Here is a 20,528-nt window from a genome sequence, read left to right as displayed (position 1 = left end):
ATTTCGAAGATTTGCGCTCACGTTTGCTGAAATAGGCATTATATCATTATGCTTTGAACGCGAACAGTGACTGAGGATTAGTTACAGAGAATATGCAGCTTTGAATCCTCTCTCGACCTCGAGATAAACCTTGTTTTTCAAAGCAAGCCTTCGTCTGTCTCCTATCTTGTCGCAGAGCGCCGACCTACTCAGTTAACTGCGTCGCTGCTTCAGCAGATACCCGACACCAAAACTGAATATTCAAGACCACCGTTGCCATGAGATAACCTTCTTATAAATGCCTCGCTCTGCTCAGTGTATAGTGTTCCGCCCCGTAGACTTCAAAACGAGTGAGTGGTTTTGGAAAGATGAGGTTCCTAGCTTGCGTCCTGGTGTTGGGTGCCGTGGGGTGCTGTTTGGGTCAGAGGTACAGTTGCGTTTCGATTTCTTTCTAAACTTTTCTGGGTGAATTTGTGGCTACTTCTTAAGTTAAAGGAATATCAGAAATATAACAGCAATGAAGAGTTCAAGTGTAGGCTGCGTGCTTGTTCTAATGTTTTGCAATTAAAGAGAAACTAGTTTATTTATTTATTTATTTTTTTGAAAATACTGCAGCCCCATTCCAGGGGCTATAGCAGGAGTGGTTACATATATCATGCGGTACAGTTGCACGCATAAAGGGGTACATGGCAAAATGTGAAACAAAACGCTGCATACAACATCATATAATGCTACGTCTCAATTTCGGACGCAAAATCAGACACAGAAGACATGTCTGTCCGCAAACACAGAAGGTACTCGTAATGTTGGTTTCTTAAAAAAAAGGCTCATTGAAAATATTAAAATATGAAGTGTGTGTGTTTTTTTATAAATGCATGAGTTTTATTACAAGACCACTCAGAAAAAGGAGAAAATCGGGACCAAATGCTTATGAATTTTTTGAAATGAGAGGGAAATGGCTTAGCTGCGCTTTCTGCTGTCACACAGTATAACTTCAAGGTATTATTACATAACATCGCTTGATCATTACATCATTAGAAACACCAGTTGCAGCCAGCAATGCATTCAAGCAGCACGCTGCAATAAAAACGATCCAAACTTTCGTTTTGCCGCAAGAGAATCTTTCACTCTGTAGTTACTGGAACTGAAAAAGAAGCAGTAGTCTTTTCAGCCATCCATGGTCAGTTTGTTTTAATTCATGGACAATCTCTCTGGAAAGCCATTCTAGCAAAACACAACAAATTGGTCGTTGTATACCTCTTTTCTTTCAGCGTAGTGTGGTGATGCAGCTATTGGTTCTTGTTGTCATAGAAGTGATACGATAGAACAATGTATAATAACAAAAATTCTGCGCATGACGGAGGAGTGTTTTATTTAGGCTTTCTTGATTTCTTTCATGCAAGTAATGGGGCATCGCAAATCGGCGCCCAACATGGAGAAATTGCAAAGAGCATCTCTGTACCGATATCAAACCACAAAAACGTAAGCCTTTCACCACTAGTATTAATCTGTACAGTACGAACGCCTCAGTCAGAAATGCCCATTAATATCTTTGCCTTGCGCGTGCACGCATATGAGCAAATTTTTTCTTGCTGGTGCAACTGTCGAAAAATAAGACATTTGTTTCTTAGCAAAAGCAGAAACGTCCTTATTTCCTTTAATTTATTCCTGAAGATCGCAAACCGATAAAGAATTTATTGAGCTTTTCTCGCAATTTCTGCTTTCCTACCTTATTTCTGCTAGTGCGTATTGGTGTCATAATCGCCTCGCTATGGATGCGTATACCGTGGTTCTGGTAAAGGAAAAAGGTGGAGCCTAAAGGAGCCACAAAGAGGTGTTTGTCTCCACAAGAGAAAACGCACTTACAGCAAATACAAACACCATTGCCTAAGAAAAAATGCATTTCTTTTGCAGCTGGCCCTTTGAAGGGCTGAGCGTCATCATAAAAATTGTCATCCGAAAGCGCCGTGATAATCACCAGAAATGCATACTTTAACACTGGCATAACAAGTCGCTATTTTTACCTTCCGATGCTGTTTAGAGCTGCATATGTTGTTTTTCCTGATCATTGCAGGAAGAACAGGAGATAGTTGATTTAAATACTGCTTTCCTAAAATTTATATTTACTCCGGAAAAAATATTCATCTCAGAATAATGTGTTCATGGCGTCAGACGACTCTATAATGGTCTTGTAGTGAAGGGAATTACATGGATCGTTCCCGCTTTTTTCCTGAGCTGCGAGATTCGAGGACATTAGGACCGTCGGTGTGCCGCGTGATTTCGCTTCCGTTTAGCAAATGTATTTACATCCGGAATACAAAAATTCACTAGATTTCTTTGACTTTCAACAGCGCGAAATAAAGGCGAATGCTAAAGATATTTGTTCTTCAGAATTTACTTTTCTTACTTAAACCTCTAGTACACTACACTAAACGTCAGAGGTAGTTCCAATAGGCAAGCCTCGTTTAAAACCCATGATATGTCGGAAAACCGCAACGGAGGAGGCACAACAATTGTAAAAGCCCCTGTCATGCTTGCGACGTTGTCATTGCCTTACGAAGATCCTTTTTTTTTCAGGGTACACACACAATCCAGCTGAAGATTGGTACACCCCCTCAAGAGTTTACCGTCTTGATTGATACTGTGGGACCAACTTGGCTAACCGCGTACAACTGCACTCCAACAGAGCCGTGCTGTGCGTATGCGATTAATTGTGGCGCCAGTATTAAGCTATTAGGGATGCAAGGTGCACATAAGAGCGTACAGGACAGAGATGTGCGCATGTGTATGCATGCAAAAAATCTAAGATATCTGTCTGGTGGAGACGTGGTGAACGTGTAATACACTGATACACCGGATACACTGAGAGAAATTACACGGGAAGCCATATGTTTCCTTCGTCAGAAAAAAATGCCACTGGGAGAATAAAAACATCAAAAACAGTATTAAATGCAACGCTAGATATTCACGCAAGGAGACATAGAAAGTACTAACAGTAGGAGGCTTAAATATTGTTATTTTCTGACATTTATCTTTTGAAACTCCTATGGTGATTATCGTGAACGCGCTCACCAGAATACAACGTTGCAGTTACGAAACCTTCGGTTCCTTCGTCCGCTGGAGGCTCTTCGTTTTGAAAGCAGCAGTAGTTATAGCTGCAGAGGCAAGACGATTCTTTCACGATGTGGGCATAGCGAAAAGCGACTTTTTTATAATTTTTTGCGTATTGCACAGCTCTCAGGCAAAAAAAAAGAAATGAACAAAACCTTCATTACAAGAGAGGGATGGCTGTCACTCACTGTTGGGGAATTAGAGATAGGGCTGTATATGGGCAGTAGTATTTCTTCTCGGGAATTTTCGCAGCATTAAACCTGTGCGTGGAACCTTGGTCAACCTCTCCTACACTACTCGAAGCAGGTCGCTCTAACTACCCTAAACCGGGATGGCATGTTCTTCGGAATTGTGGAAAAAGGCGTTTATGAACTTCGCCACTCTTTGTTTTCTAGAAGTATTTGCGCACTATATATATATATATATATATATATATATATATATATATATATATATATATATATATATATATATATATATATATATATATATATATATATATATATATATATATATATATATATATATATGTATATATATATATATTCACCAAAAACTGGAAAATATAACAGGATTTAATTCACCACGTTTTGCCTGGAGGACCAGCCTTTTTCCACTAGCCTTCATACTCGAAAAAGGCTGGACCTCCGGCCGAAACGTGGCGAATTAAATCCTGTTATGTTTTTCAATTTTTGGTGATTTTATAATATATTGACCAATCAGCTGCCAGAAATCACTTATACATATCTGTGTGTGTGTGTGTGCTTGTGTGTCTGTGTGTGCTGAAATAAGACCTATCTTACTTATCGTTCCTAATTTTCCTATATATTGAGCATGAAAAACTGCAAAATATCTGTCGTGCCCTCACCATTGCAGTATATATTTTAATTGTTATATTTGAATTATGTACTATTCTGCGGTTCGCTGATGACATTGCCTTGGTGAGTCACTCCAGAGATAAATTGAAAAACATGATCAGTGAGTTAGATAGGCTTGGTCTAAAAATTAACATGGAAAAAAACAATATAACGCACAACAGTTTAGCAAGGGAACAGCGTTTCATAAGTGGTAGCGAGCTGCTGGATATGATAAAGGGATACGGCAACTTAGGCCAGGTAGTGACGGCTGATCCGGATCATGAGAGGAAAATAACTAGAGGAATAAGAATGGGGTAGAGCGCATATGGCAGGTTCTCTCAGATCATGAAAGGCAGTTTACCAGTATCCCTCAAGAGAAAATCGTACAACAGCTGTATCTTACCTGCACTCACCTACGCCACAGAAACGTGGAGGCTAACGAAAAGGGTTCAGCTCAATTTAAGGACAACGCAGAGACCTATAAAAATAAAAAATGATAGGCCTAACATTAAGATACCGAAAGCGGGTAGAATGGGTGAGTTAACAAACGCCGGCTAATTGCATCCTAGTCGAAATCAAGAGGAAGAAGCGGGGTTTGGCACGTTATGTAATGCGAAAGCAAGATAACCGCTAATTCTTAAGACTAACAGTGTGGATTCCAAGAGCTGGCAAGCGTAGCAGGGATTGGCAGAAAGTTTCGTGGGCGGATGAGATTAGGGTGATTGCAGGCATATTGTGGGCGCAGCTGGCAAAGAACAGGGTTAATAGGAGTGACATGTGAGAGGCCCGTGCCCTGCAGGGGGCGTAGTCAGGCTGATGATGATGATGATGAACCGCCAAGCGTGGGTGCCCCATATTATTAGATGTACACTTTAGTCCCGCCATGGTGCATTAGAGATTATGAGGCTCGGTTGCTGGGTCCGCATTTCGATGGACACGAAATATGAGAGGCTGCTTTACTGTGAAATGTCAGCGCGCGCTAAGCACCCCCGGGTATTCGAAATTTATTTGGTGCTCTGCACTACGGTGTTCCTAGTAGCCTGAGTCGCTCTGAGGAGTTAAGATGCTAAATTATATACACAAAATACCGTACTTATAAAATCGGCTTACCCACACTGAAAACTAAACAACTCTGAGCTCAGGATTTAACTGCGGTCCGATGTTTGCGCTATAGTACCTGTTCATATTGTCTCCCTCTCGACTGTGTTCTTCCAGGGAAAATAATTTTTCTTGAAAAATTCCACAATGCTGACGCAATTGTCAACAGATACTTTTGAAGCATTAGTATTTCCCATAGCTGCTGAGTGTATTGGATCTAATGGCAATGAACGGCAAACTGCTCATTCTCTAATTTACATTCACTGATCGCTAGGACTCGCCGTACCGCTCCAGGTGCAGTGGTGCGGTTATGCAGCGATGAACACTGCCCTGGCGGGTCGCTCTAAAACGCTGCCTCAAGTGAGGCTTGTGGGACCCAGGTTGCTTTTCCCGAGCAATCTCTCGCGACCAATCACTAACTTAACTGCCTCCTACCACATTTCGACAATTAGCGATAGTGTCACGAGGTTCGCATCGCGTTGCGGCGGAGGCCATTTCCGCTTGCACTATCCGTTTTATTGCAAACGAAATTATTATTGATTGGTCCCGAAACACTGCTCAAAATGAGCAGTTGTCAAAAGTTCATTATAGAGGAGGTGGCCACGTTCTACGGCTGTCACCAAATCCGCTGGCGCAGGTACTTTTACATATTTCACTGATATCTGTTTATGTACAATTGGAGGAGCATAGTTGTAGATGCCTTAAGGTGATGAATTTATCGACAACATAGTGGTTTCTTATCGGTGCTTGGAGGCTTTCAATCAAGCTAGAAACTTGGCTAAGTATAGTGTAGTGGCGAAGCAAATGTTGGGCACAGAAAAAAACTAGTTAGCCCGACGTTAAAGAAGGCAAATGAAATGACAATGTTTGGTGACGTTTTAAAGAAAACGAGCATGGGCAAGGTTCTGAATGCATAGTACTGACTAGCGGTTAGTCTACAATTGTGAGAGAAGATTGTCAGTCAACGATCTGTTGTGTGACTTGGTGTGTTCTTTCGCTCCCGTCTTTAGCGCTGTAGATATGGAAGTCAAAAGCCAACTCGCCCAGCATACTGTATTGAGAAGATGCGGAATGAAAGGCCATTGAGAAAGAGACATATCGGCCAGCTTATGAACAGTGTTAGATTGTGCAAAGCACGCTAATATATGACGTATTAACAGAAGCCTTTATTGCACTATGCATACCACTCAACTAAGGACGATTACTTTGTACGTGAGATTAAATATAAATGCCTTTGCGTGTTCTTGTCGCATGTATACTGTTCAATGAAAAAATCGTCAATTATGCAGCATGAGATACTCAGTTTCGTATTAGCCCTTCGCGGACAGCAGGCACTTTTATGTCTGTAGTCGGTACAGGATATTTACATCGGGCCTGTTCCGTGCCCGAACCAAGCGATTTTTATTATGCAGAAAGTGTTGAACTCATGTCTATGGTCGACATTTCTGTCACCAAATTCTCTAGGTGTGCAGCACAAGCTCCATTGTTACCCTTACTAAAGGTTTCGGCTTGACTGAAACACTTCCTTTTTCATATGCTGCCTGACATCAAGTTTCTGCACTCATTTTGTGTCCATCTAATTTTCAAAATGTAAGGGGCATCCGGAATTCGGCTACGTTTTTTTTTTCATAAATGCTTAATAGGTTGGCTGCCGCCCCCATTTCTCTCGTCGTGTTAAGGTGCGCATTTGAAGTGACACCTGTCCTCAAGTTTTACTGAAAGAAAAGGTGAAAATCGCACGGGCGCCTTATCGCTTTTCGCAGATAAGAAAGTTTTAGCATGTCTTTTGCTTTTGCAGCTGGCCGCAAGAAGTTTAGCGGGATTAATTCCGCATCATATGGCAGTGAACAAAAAGACGAGATGGCTGTTTTCTTCAGGTAAACCATTTTGTACAAGATTTTCCACCATGAAACTCTACAGCTAGCAAAACTTCAAGTTGAAAAAGCTGTTACACGCAGGTTAGCAATGTCGCCTTCTACTCGCTGCCTCAGCATCTCGTTATATGCACGAGAGTCCTTGCCATTTACTGCGACTTCTTCTAAGTGTTCCCTTTATAGGGAATCAAACAACAGCCTAAACAGACCCACTGCCGAAGTGGATATGTCGAAATGTTAAAGCTCCTTTCTTGTCTCCCCTTATTTATCTTTGGATAAGAAACCAAGTCGGCTGTGAAGCGATAGGTTTACCTGAAGGATTTGGTCAGTTTTGCTCTTTCTGGAATATTTACACGGTGTTACACGCATTGCTCCGTGCAATGTATGGTAGGGCAAAGTCGTGTGCCTAGGCAGGCAGGCTAATAATACAGATCAATTTGTCAAACGAATTCTTCTGTAACGTATCTCATGCTAAACATTTTTCATGGTACTTTCGCATGAAAATCTGACAAGTTTATAAATGAAAAGCAAGGCTAAAATAACGCCTAGGTGTTCACGATTCTGTTTAATTACATTTAATTTTTCTTTCTTAGTCAAGTGTTTCCTCTTGTTATATTGGCTGTACACTACCCACTGCTGTCGCTTTAGACGAATTTACTGTCAAAGATCTGTCTTGTGCAAAGTGCAGAGGAAGCCACAGGTTCTCACGTCCAAGGCAATATTTCACAGTGGCAACGTCACGGGACCTCTTTCGCGAGACGTACATCAACTGGGCGGAGTGGACATCGGACAACACTCTTTCATCAATGCTGAAACCTTGAATGGCGTGCCAAGCTACCAGGAGTACCCTTTCGATGGTATCCTGGGGCTGCGCCTGGGACCGCACTCTTTATTAAGGGAGATGGCTCGAACGGGAGTTATCACCAAACCATCGGTTGGACTTTACTTCAGTTCTGATGAAAACGTCACAGGAGAAGCGCTGTTCGGAGGCGCTAACGAGAACCACTACCAAGGCTCGCTAAGCTTTTTGGACGCAGAATCAGATAGATTCCAGTTCCGAATTACGAGGTGAGCCACGTTTTACATTCCTCACGTGTGGGAATGGCTGATGTGACTAAATGAGATGCACCAATCCCACTCATTTAGATTGATATGTATAATGTACATCGTGCAGTGTTGAGAATAGTTTTCACTACATGACTAAAATTGAAAACAAGTGGTCAGCAATGTCCTAATGCATTTACGCATCTATTAAAGAAATAAACTGCAGCGGAACCAAGGAAAACCTTAGGGCAATGTAGCTCGGTATCTATGTTTCTGGTGTTTAACATTTTGAGGACAGTTTAATAATCACTTTACGACCAAAGAATAATTGATTAGAAAAAGAAAAAGCGAACCACGTACCAAAAGTGGGATCCGGCCCCATTACCTCCCTATAGACAGTTATTATTAGTTTATAATGTACAGAACCAGCATTATAAAATCAATTATTGTATATTCTTTGAATGTTTGAAGGCGCGTGAAAATTGCAGTAGATGTACATAAGTTTTGAGCATTTTGTTGTACATTGTGGCTCTTATCACCTTGCATCAAAATTCATTTTGTTGTAAAAACACTCGTCTAAACTTTCTGCTGCCAATTATATCTTGTGAAAAGTGGGTATGACACGTGATCCGATTGTTTTTGCGACATTCTCGGCGCACTGGGTGTTCCTTCATTCTGCTTATATGCCTATAATATCTTTATGTCAAAGTTTGCATGTCCACCTACTATGTTATAAGACTGACCTAAAGCAACGAACAACTATTCTCAGTTTGCCATGCTAGAAATCAACCTGCGTGATGGTTATATGCTGGTGTCCCCCACTTCTTTCGTAACCTTAGAAGAGCCTTTGCACAAACTGCTATGACCGCAGGTATGACTACGATGGAATGGATCGAATTTTCCCGAGGGAAGGTGATGAATCGACAGCCATTCTTGCACCATTCGATCCATTCATTCGAGCTCCCTGGAATGAAATCCACCCGTTGAACGAGTGGCTCGGCGCAATGTTCAAACGCAATGGAAGAGTAAGACTGGCGGCTGCTTTCATTAACTTCCTTGAAGATTCATCTAATTGCTTGTGTTCTCGTAATACATGCGTACGAGCCCCCCGTGCCACGGTCCCTCAGCCAACACAAGGCGCTGACTTGCACGTATTGCGCTTTCCGGGAGAAATATATTGTGTGATCTTCTCTTACCGCTCAAACACGAGTTGGCAGAACGCCGGAATTTTATTAAAGATGTTCAAAAGGTATTATAAGCAACGTGGAGTGTCACGGGCTCCTTATCAGTATCGCGGTTTAACACTGCAATAATTTAACTATGCGCCGCTCTTTTCTAAATGGCCAGGCCCAATGGCCGCTGCACGACACAGTGCACAGATGTCTCTACCATGAGCTCACTTACTTGCGAGGAACGAATACAGGTTACCTTGGGAGCGGTTAGGGGCCCATTTCGACGCCTGGCAGAGGGTATCAGGGCCCACTTGCACGAGGAATGCTTAAGCGCGCGCTGCGAGGACCGCCACACACAGGCCCCACAGCGCCGCAAACTATCCAGGAACTGAGTTTTATTCTAATGCTGGCTATAGACAAGTAACCTCCCTATTCTCAGAACCCACATGCCAGACAACCATAGTGCGAGCCTTTTTTACCGCTCGAGCTCTACAGACTTTTCGCAATCGCTTTTTACGCTTTGCCGGTTAAGATTCTCAGCAGTCCCTTCAAATCTTAACAGCGGTCACTAAATTATGCATTTCGAGCTTTTCACTTACAGTATGTTTTGAAGTTGGCAAAACCAGGAAGGTTAATTAACTGTTTTTCTCACGGCAGGGCATCCAGAAGTCCAGTGCGGAATGCAAACAAAGTTACAAATCTCTAATACGAACTATCAAAAATATGATTGCCATGATTTACTTTGGTTGGAATCATGTAAGTTAAAGAAAGAACCTAATATGATCTGGGAAAGATAATTTGTCTCTCTTCCAGCAAGTATATAACTGCAAAATAAACTGCACGGGGTGCCTGTTCTTGTAAATTTTTTCTCTTCCGTATAAATGTGTGCAATTTTTTGTGTCGAGCAAATGCATTTTATATTTCGTCATTGATGCCACCGTGGTTGCAAAAAAGTATGACTTCCCTTACTGGCGGTGCTGACAGAAATATCTCAGATTATTGATCAAAAAATTTCCAGCTGCTCAACAAAAGGAAAAAACGAATGTGCAGCAATATTTTTTTAAATACTTATCTAATGTCGCTGTTCCTCTTCTCAGAATAAGAACGGGCGGCGGGCTGCGCGTTGTCATGGATGAGACTTCGAGAACTGATTTTCTATGCGGGGCGTACATGTTGTTCTTCGCCAGCTATTTCTGATGCAACGCTGAAAAGTAAGTCGCTATTAGTATTGAAATTTATCATCAAAATTACCGTTTCTTCAACCTGGAGAAGGTGTATGCTGTTGCGAAGTTGCCCTTTGTGCTTGAGGTCTAATTTATGGTCATTTACCAACGACTTAATCATTTCGTCTCCTCTTACTGCCCCCGTGCATGCCTTCTGGCAGGTTAATTGCTTTTGTTATTGTTTCTCACTGAAATAAGACTATTCATTTTATAACGAGACCCAGACTACCCTGAAAAAACTAAAAAAGCAAATTGTTTAATTTTTCTGCAATTTTTGTTTTTTCAACTGATCGCTATCTTAAGCATCATATCCAAAATTGACTCAGAAAATCTGTTTTGAGTTAGAGTAATATTACAAATCCAACTTATCCAACTTTGTCAAAACGGATGCTTGGGCGAGTTGGTAAGTCATCTTAAACGGAACAGCGCGTAGTTTGACAGGAACAACGCGCGTCTGTGTCGTGCCTCCCTTGTTATTCCTGTCAAACAGTGCGCCCATCATTTGTCCTTTTTTACAATCTTTGTAGATCATTCCACTTTGAAAAGGAAGGGCCAACTTAACTGTGATTCTCGAACTATCAAGCAAACAAGCAAGAAAATCTTGAGCCCCACACTATGCTATATAATGTACTCGCACTCAAAAATTAATGCCACGATTTTGTTAGCACCACTGAAATGTGAGATCTACGTCTGTCTACAGTAAGCAACGATGGTCATTTGTCCTTTTTTGTGCAGCTAATTTATGTTTATTTAAAGAACAAATTCAATGCGTCGCTAATGATGTCAAATGCCCAGAGAAAGTAAACAATATATTTCCTAGCAAGTTTCATGCCATTATTACCTGAAAAGCTTTAAAAAGTGATATAAAACAAATTGTTGGATATTCGCTTGAACTAGCGCTACCGCCCCCCCCCCCCACCCATCAGAAAAAAAAGCTTTTACCCGACTGCTTCTTCAAGAGGATCATCTAATGTAGTAATGTCTGAACAAACAGGCAGAATTATCACCACATATCTCTCCATTGTTTATTACAGTATTCCTTCTCGTCTGTGCAGTAATGAGAACATGGCCGTGGAAAGATACGTCCCGCGAATTCACTATTACAGTGTTTAGCTCCGAAATAGTAAACAATGTACGCTTTATTGCTTTGCGCTCAATTATTCTATGCTGTAGAAAGTGTGCACGAGAAACCTCTAAGCCGAAAATAGTGGTCTCGAATACATCACACGTATTACAGAAGATTCAGCACCTCAAGCGAAAAACGAATATTTTTTTGTATGCAGTACGAGTTCCACTGCAGCTCCACACCAGCTGATGTCATCTTCACCATCGCATCGAAGCAGTTTGTCCTGAGGGCTGAAGACTACATTATGAAGGTACAGATTTTATTTAGGAATTTGATGCAGCGGTGGGTTCCTTGATAAAATAACCTGCGGCGTAAACACAACCGAGAAAGGGCAAAATGATACTCTTGAGACGAAACTTTGATAAATGTACGCCTACACTGAGCGAGGTACGGCTGATCAGGCATTTCGTTTAATATGGTCGATGTGATGCTAACAGCCCGCGTAGTGGACAGATGCTGAAAGCGTGAGTGACCTAAGCTCAGTTTTCATCCCTAGCAGGCTCTACAGGGCGCCACTTATTAAGCGGGCCAATGGTGAAGTGTTTATACACTTTTCGCCTTTTTTTTAGGCCGCCGCGGTGGCTGAGTGGTCATGGCGCTCGGCTGCTCGCCTGAAAGCCGCGGGCTCGATCCCAGTCGCGGCGGTGGAATTTCGATGGAGACGATATTCTAGAGGCCCGTGTACTGTGCGATGCAGTGCACGTTAAAGAACAACAGGTGGTCGAAAATTCCGGAGCCCTTAACTGCGGCGTCCCTCATAGCTTGAGTCGCATTGAGACGTTTAACCCTCATAAACCTATCCAAACTTTTCGCTTTTTAGCGATGGTCTATCCCAATAGTGCGATAACTATTCTTCACCGGTCTTCCGACGCAGAACACGTGAACAATAACTTGACACCATCTCGTAACGGCGATAGAGCCGTCCACGTTTTGCGTTGTGCTCCCGAAGGCCCTGTAAAAAGTACAAAACGCATAGATGCCTTTGGCCCGTTGTAATCAGCCAGCTAGTTTTTCGAAACGCTGCTCCTTCAGTGGGTACGTCTCCTCCATGGACGAAAATACAGGTGATGATGACATTTAGTTCCAGAACAACTGTCATAGGTAACTAACTAAGCAGGGGCAATGACAGATAGGAAAAGGAATTGCATGGTATGCGCAGTTTAGCTCCCAAAACCTGCCGAAGGGGTTATGAGGCAAAATACACGGCGATTGATGGTGTGATACGATGTGAAGCAGTGAGCATCGCTCGTTTCTGTGGCCTCTCATATTCCGCTGCTGACACAAGCAGAAAATCCTCGAGTGCCGGTTTCGTTTCCCATTAGCCTCCATGCTCCGCCTTCGTCACGATGAAAGTCACCTTGCAGCGGCACTTCCCTTTCCCAGCCCAACGCAGCTGGCGCGCGCCTTCACTTTGGAGCGCAGTTCTTAAGCGCCCGTCCGTGGGGTGCGCTGCGTCGGCGTTGCCCAGCGTAACTGAGCGCAAGGGGACCTCGGGAGGTGCTCTTTCCGCTGGCACATCTCAGCGCAGGGTCCCCGCCAACTTTTCTCCGCGACCGCGGCGAGGCGGCGCGCATGAACACACGTTCGAGAAGGTTCGTGCCCTGTGGAGAACAAAGGGGGAGGGAGACGCAGCTTAACGTGTGCTGCGGCGCCTACTCCCTCTCTCATCGCCGCCATGCGGTTCAAGAAGTTTCGCAGTTTGTTATTTGAGAGCATGAAAACGTGTTTCATGCTGTTATGCGGTTATTGGTAAGCCTGCGTCGAAAGAAGCAGACAGACCCAGATACTTATTGGTATCATCGAGTGTTATCAGAGGGACGGGCTTCCGCTCCATAGGGAAAGAATGGTTTTCACCTTAAGGCAGTTGTATCTGAAGGATGAGCTACCGATTGGGTAGAAATGCATCGTCTGCCGCTCCTGCTAAACGAGGTGCCCGAACAGAGGCTCAGCGCCGCGGACGCCACAATCCAGAGGTGCGCGCTGCCGAAGCAGCAGCTAAGCACCGCCTCCAAGAGGACCTGGCTGTTCGCGCCACCAAAGCCCAACCTCTCAAGATGCAGCCATTCTGTGTGTAAACTTCATCGCTGTCACGACCTCAAAATCAAGAATACTGTCATACTAAAAGAAGTTGGTGCCAGCTTAAATCAACGCCATGTTCTGGCTTGTTGAAACTACTTGGGGTCATGCCCGATTTTAGAACACTGGCTGGCGGCTGACACAATTGCCCAAGGGTAGCCCCCTCCATCAGAACATCGGTTGCAGCAGCACATTAAGATGGCCGCCCAAACTGCGGAATATTTGTGGCAACGTGTGCGACTAAACCTTCCGGCGAGAACAGCGCTCCAGTCTCAAACAAAATGCTCAGTTATGGCCCTAGGGGATGGAAGACCTCCAGCTGACGGAAAAAGTGAGAAGAGACCCGATTATAGCTACGAGCCTTCTGCTAGCAGACCTCTGCCGCTTGCCATGGCAAGAGGCATAGCTGACCGGGCTGAAGAACAACAAAGGGTCCGAATTATCGATGAATGTCTCCACTGCGTTCTCCATCTGGCAACTGCAACAGGAAATCAAAAAGATCGCAAGACGGCTTGGACAGTCTGGCCCTATGGCTCTTCAGAGTAAGAAAAAAAAAGAGGGGGTTCGTTACCATGCCAAACGAACTGTTTGACCAGAAGGCAGCTAGTGATAACAACTCCAAAGTTGTCGCAGTTCAGCACTCGTCCTGTTTTCTTTGTGTCTAGTCATCCCTCTTTCCTTACCGCCGCACCTCTCCATGACGACCCTGCCGTTCGCGCCAGCGAAGCACAAGCTCTTCGCCAGTGCTGAGAGCAACCTGCCGTTTGCGCCGCCGAACAACAGAGCTGCGTTCACATTTAGCATTAGGGAGTATCGTAATCGTCCTTAGAATTTTTTAGAGCGCAGAGCGCCGGTTCCTGCGTTCCGAGCGGTCGTTGGCGTAACCGGTCGTCTAAGTAGCAGAGTGAAAAACCACGTGGAAGGTGGCTAGATCCTAGAGGATGCATAGCAGTGTAACACGCCGCCTTCCACTACGCGTCAGTGTAGTCATCTACGCAGACCACACCAACCTGTGACTTGCCTCCTGACAGGTAACGTGTAACCTGAAAGGCAGGTAGTAGCTAAACAAAACACCCATGCCACGAAGAAAGCAGAGGAATGGGCAGCTGGAAGGTGTCTAGGGGCATAACGCGCCACCTATCAGCGGTCGCAGGCGGCGTGTGAAGAGCTGTGGTCAAAATTAGCATTACCGTCTATCGTGGTCGTATGCTAATTTTTTCCTCCTCCCTGGTTATCTTTTCTTTTTTCGCTTCGGCTGCTACTTTTACGAGCCCGCGCTCTCTGGGTGGTTCTCCTCGGTGTCGCGCACTCTCTTTTTTTGTCCTTCCTTTCATATTTGTCTTTCTCTCTGTCTGCCGTTCTCATTCAGCGCGCGAGCGCTAATGGTCCTTCTTCATCTCCACTTTTTCCTGCCCTTCTTTTTATGCTGGCCTCCCTGTTTTCTCGCAGCGCTGTGTCTCTCTGCTGCGCCAGTTCACTAGAAGACTTTGTTCTTTTGACATGACCCCTCTAATGATGTCCATTAAAAGTTCTTCGGGTGCGAAGAAAGCAAAAACGCGGACAAAGTAATAATATGTAAAGGTAGGCAACAGTTAGAAATTAGTCATGTATGTCGAGGGCTCACAAATTTTCCAAGTGCGGCCTTAATTTTAAATGCGCTGCATCTACTTTCATCTTATTCACAACTAAACGCAATGGTTTTTTACTTGAGTTGTGTATGTGTTTGTTCAGCACTTTGCCATTCCTCCATGTAAGCGGACACGGCCAGGTACGTCCAGTCCTTTACAGAAATTCAAGGTACGACCTGGATATTACATATAAATGCGCATTTATAATGATATGTGGCTTCTTATACGGTTATTATATGTGAATATGTCAGCAGGAATATGGAAAAATATGGCCTGTGAAGACCATATATGGCGCCATACGTTGATCTATACCAGGGTGTTTTGGGAAGTGGACCACTAACATTCAAATATAGGTTTAGAAGCTATCAAGACAGCTTCTGCGGCAGAATAATAGCAGTGTCGGAAGACATCCCAAAACAGATGAATAGAGTTAACTGATTAAAGGGTTAACTAACTTGTGGTAACGAAATTTTCAACTATTACAGTTAGGCATGAGCTCTTTTTAAAGGTTTGTTGTAGTAATAGCCATGTAATATTTAGAATTTCGAAAATCCGATTAGCCTCGACGTTGTAGCTCTTAATAGTTTGGTTATTTTGACAAGCTGCATGCACTACAATGGTTGTTTTGCCAGCAACTTTTCGAAAGCGCATGTATTTTGGTAGGATAAAACAAAAATATGTTGATCCACAACTCCGCGGGTAATCGCGTTTTTAAAGTTCTAAAAACTGATTTGGCTTTTACTAACGACCGGCTCTCAATCTCTAATTGTAACAAGTTGCTTAATCGGGATTATTAAACACCTTATTATTAGAATTAACCACCAAACCAGCCAACTTTATTCACCTGTTTTATGATATCCGCCGAATCTGGTATTATTCTGCAGTAGAAGCCATATCCATAACTTGAGAAGGCTATGTTTAAAAGGTATTTGACCGGCTTCCAGAAACAACAGGCATAGCCACATAAAGCCGCAGATGAATCTAGATATGACCCTCTGTATAACATTATACAAAGTCCCTTTCATATTTCGGTGCTCTTATTTTGTTATAAGCAGGAAGGTCCCTATATAGAGCTCTCTATCTCTTATATGGACGTATCCATTCGAATATGAAGACATCACTGTTATATAAAGAACACTTCTTGAATGTATTGCCTGCTGCGGAATAAGAATTTCTTATTGCCATCAGCATATTAACAATAAATCAAGGTCATGGTATACATCACACATCAAGAACTAATTATTAACTCGTGCTGAGATCAATCACGTTGGAGCCTATACCATAGAATAAACGTGGAAGATCAATTCTTCTGCAAATGATTTCATTAACTGTACACAGACGTGCAGGTATTCCTTTCCATACCTGCTCTGATCGACTTCGGTCTGATTTGGGACTTTCCTTACTTGATGTGAATGAATGAACCGCAGCCGTGGCCTAGTGGCACAGCACCCGCCTCGGCTGCTGTAGGTCGTGGGTCAGACTCCCGCTACCGGCCGGTTACACATCGGTTTCCTCAAAACGGGTACAAGCTATGTACCAGCCAGGTGCTCGGCGTGCTAGGGTTACATGACTTGGCAAAGGAGCCTTCGCCTTCAAATCCCGTCTCTGTGGGTTTGGAAAAGAGACAGCACTCTCTCTTTCCTACGGTAAACTTACAGATGCCAGCTCTGTTTGCCTGCGGTAATTTTACAGGTACACAGATGCCCGCTCTGAGATCGCGTACCGCGCGGCAAGATATCTCCTCTAATTTTTCCCTAAGAGACGCCCAATTTCAAAATACTGCTTCGTCTATAAGAGTTGGCGCTGCTTAGCTGAGTGAAATTCAGCCGCGCAACAACCCCACGCCTGGCGTTCCTGACTTAAGCGAGGCCTTTGATTCTTTGAAGAGTCTCAAGGAAGCAGTTATCTTGAAGCAAAACAAAAACAGGGCGCGTACTGCGCCGTCGGCTACCCGCACGCAACTGAGCAAGGAGCGGAGAGGCAGAACAATGCCCTTGTCGTGATCCCCTTGCCTCGCCGGGGAAGCTCTACTGCCGGATATTTATACAGTAAAGTAGTAATTCGCCCTATGAATATGTAGGCTTATACTATATGCAGATACTAATACAGTACAGTACAGTAACCGGATGTAGTAAAAGTAGAACTAGTGGAAGTACTACATAAAGGGCAGTTCAGTGAAGGGCACTTCTGTGACAAACAAAAAAACTAGTTATTTAATCAGAACATTGGTCGAAACTGTTCTCCCACAAGTTGCTATGTTCTGCGTACGGTATGCTGGCGTGGCTTGTTAAATTTTCGCACCCTACAAGAATAAAAAAAAAACTATATGACTAATTCCTGACACCAGTCAGAACTACCAGATTATGTTGGCCGTAAACCGCACGCTTAGGCTTGGGTATAATGCACATTATGTGCACAAGTTTCGCGAGGTTACGGCATCAAACAATCCTGCTTGGCACACACAAAGGTTCACAATGAAAGGCATAAATCAGAAAGAATCATACAAGCGTGGCACATGCACTGCACCTACTGAAGTAAATCTTGTTCTGCCCTATATACCCTGTAAATCTGACTCTCAGTTATGTGCTAGTGGCTGCAACCCGCTGAACTAAGATACCAGTTTTAATTACCAAGTTGTGATTTTTGAAGACTTGTTAGACTACCTAACAGCACGTAGCTGCAGAAAGGTTTAATTACAAGGCTATATTATTCACACACAAGCCTGTTTCAATTGTATCGAATGGCGTTAATTTAGGGTTAAATCGACGGTTACTAACCAGGTACTAACTAACGACCGTAGGTAGTAAAGAGGTAGGAAGCGCTTAATGTTACTAACTACATTGAAGAGGGTAGCAAATAGCAACCAGTAGTAAGACGCAGTTGGAGTCAACAAGTGCGACACTTACTACCTCTTCAACCTTTTTTAAGGGTGTATGGTTTTCTGTCTGATATTCTACGCCAACCAGCCACACGAGTAAAGAAATCAGCGTTTAGAGTGTGTTTTCATAAATAGGCGAATAATAATAAGTGGTTTTGGGGGAAAAGAAACGCGCAGTATTTGTCTTATGTATCGTTGGACACCTGAACCGCGCCGTAAGGGAAGGGATAAAGGAGGGAGTGAAAGAAGAAGGGAAGAGAGAGGTGCTGTAGTGGAGGGCTTCGGAATAATTTCGACCAACTGGGGATCTTTAACGTGCACTCACATCGGACAGCGCACGGGCGCCTTAGCATTTTGCCTCCATAAAAACGAAGCCGCCGTGGTCGGGTTCGAACCCGAAAACTCCGGATCAATAGCAGAGCACCCTGAATTCTCGCCTTGTAGCTTCATTTTCTGATATCGGTAAACCAACACACTGATACATGGGTCATATTTACATATAAACGTGGTGTCAGACATGGATATATAGCAGCGAAGATATATCGGATGTTCCCAATTCCCACTATCTTCATATGTGATTTCTATATCAAACTGACTATGACATTTTAAAGAGGGATAAGTTTTCAATTCATTGCAAAAATAGCTTGCACGCGGACAGGCTCCATTCTTTATTGGAAACCCGCCATTTGCTATTGCCTTCGAACCTCCCGTTTTACAGGTCAATACATCGGATGGAATCAAGTGCTACAGTGCCTTCGTTACCTCGAAGGGGTACAGAAGAGGCGACCCGTCATGGCAATTAGGTCTGCCATTCCTGAGACGTGCGTACACCGTGCTCGAAGCGTCGCTACAAAATCCAGCTAGAGGGCGCGTGGGCTTTGCCCATGTCCGCGGAGATGGTGGCATCGCAGCTTGAGCGTCGAGGCCAACCTGACAGGTGTTCGCCCATTCTTCCTGCTGGATGATCTCCTTTAACACATTAAGAATTTCAAAAGCGAGCACCTGAAGCTGCACTTCTACATGTTGAATAAAGGGTGACCAATGGCAGTTTGTAAGCAAAGCTCTGACGACCTTTGGCGATATAGATTTCAGGATTGCACGTCGAATGGGAATATGTTATATATGTTCAAGCAAGAAGAAGGAAGGTTGATGGAATAGTCTTCATGGCTTAACGTCGGCTCCTTCATATGGTGATGCCGCCGCGGTGGCTGAGTGGTTGTGGCGCTCGACTGCTGACCCGAAAGACGCGGGTTTGATCCCGGCCTCAGTGGTAGCATTTTGATGAAGGCGAAATGCTAGATGCCCGTGTACTCTGCGATGTCAGGGTGCGTTAAAAAACCCCAGGTAGTTGAATTTATCCGGAGCTCTCCAGTACGGCGCCCCACATAGCCCGAATCGCTTTGCGACGTTAAACCCAATAAACGAAACTTCTTATAGTGATCTTCGACCAAACTTCTCGTTATTATAAAAAAAAATGTTAATTTTCAAAGGAATACTAAGCATAGCATTGGGGGGCAGCCTGTAAACATGAACGGTACGAAGGAGCTTGAAAAGGGTGTCAATTGTGCTTCCGTGTTTTGCACGCACATGTGCACCTGCATCCGCTATGCGGCTTTGGCGTCCGGCGGCTCATTCGGAGGCCCCGAGATCGAATCTCTGCGGGGGCGTCAACTTTTGAATGCGGCAGAAATGAAAAAAAAAAACGCACAACCAGTGCGATGTCTGTGCACGTACCCAAAGTAATGGAGGTTCACCGGGAGCTCTGCACTACAGTATCTGTAACAAAATATCTGGACGCAAATTAAGGCCAGCAGATTGTAATACCATCCTATTTATAGTTGTATGTAAAAATCTGAGAAGAAACGCTGCTGTCAAAATTTTACTTTTTCACGCATAAATATCTCGCTTTTGGTTGCCATGTTTTAATTTTACAAAATCAAACGTATTCGAATATTTAGTCCTCTCATCTTGTATCCTAAAACTTTGGCTGACGCTTGCGTTTAGGTAAAGATAAAAAATACATTATTCCTACGCATCCCTTTTAACAGCCCAGCAGAGTAATTCACTGCTGGACTATTGATGACAACTTTCAACCGACCCTAAACAGGTCCATAGTGCAAAGTAAATACGTGCTGAGTTGGCGGCGGCATAGGGCTTTTTGGATGAGGAGAGTGGATCGGAGAGAATGATACACGTATGGAACTTCTTGTGGTCACTAGAGAAAGTATTTACAGCCAATGTTTTTCGTCCTCTAAGTAAGCGGTTTAGATTTATCACGCGTAGAATTTTCCGAGTGCCTAGCTCTTGGTTTATCGCGCTTTACCCGTTTACGACTGTACATCCTGTGAATTGTGTCACGGGCGAGAATGCTTCTTCTAGGCCAAAACGCCTGGTGCTGGGACAATTTTCTGGTGTAGCCGGAAATTATAAAAGAAACATTTAGTGAATTCTACTCGTGCAGT

The 20,528-nt window shown here is 43.7% G+C and overlaps 1 protein-coding gene across 1 annotated transcript; it reads left to right on the top strand.

Moving 5' to 3' along the window:
• Nucleotides 1–255: 255 nt before the first annotated feature.
• LOC144132642 (lysosomal aspartic protease-like) lies at nucleotides 256–20,528 on the top strand. The gene is made up of 8 exons (XM_077665195.1): nucleotides 256–406; nucleotides 1,383–1,461; nucleotides 2,557–2,674; nucleotides 6,844–6,922; nucleotides 7,649–7,987; nucleotides 8,835–8,988; nucleotides 11,642–11,734; nucleotides 18,785–20,528. Exons 1-8 carry the CDS (start codon nucleotides 348–350, stop codon nucleotides 18,980–18,982), a joined length of 1,119 nt encoding a protein of 372 aa, XP_077521321.1. The 5' UTR covers nucleotides 256–347; the 3' UTR covers nucleotides 18,983–20,528.

Source organism: Amblyomma americanum, chromosome 5 (genome assembly GCF_052857255.1).
Source record: "Amblyomma americanum isolate KBUSLIRL-KWMA chromosome 5, ASM5285725v1, whole genome shotgun sequence".
NCBI lineage: Eukaryota > Metazoa > Arthropoda > Arachnida > Ixodida > Ixodidae > Amblyomma > Amblyomma americanum.
The sequence above is the reverse complement of the archived record's forward strand: the minus strand, read 5'-3'. Positions and strand labels throughout refer to the sequence as shown.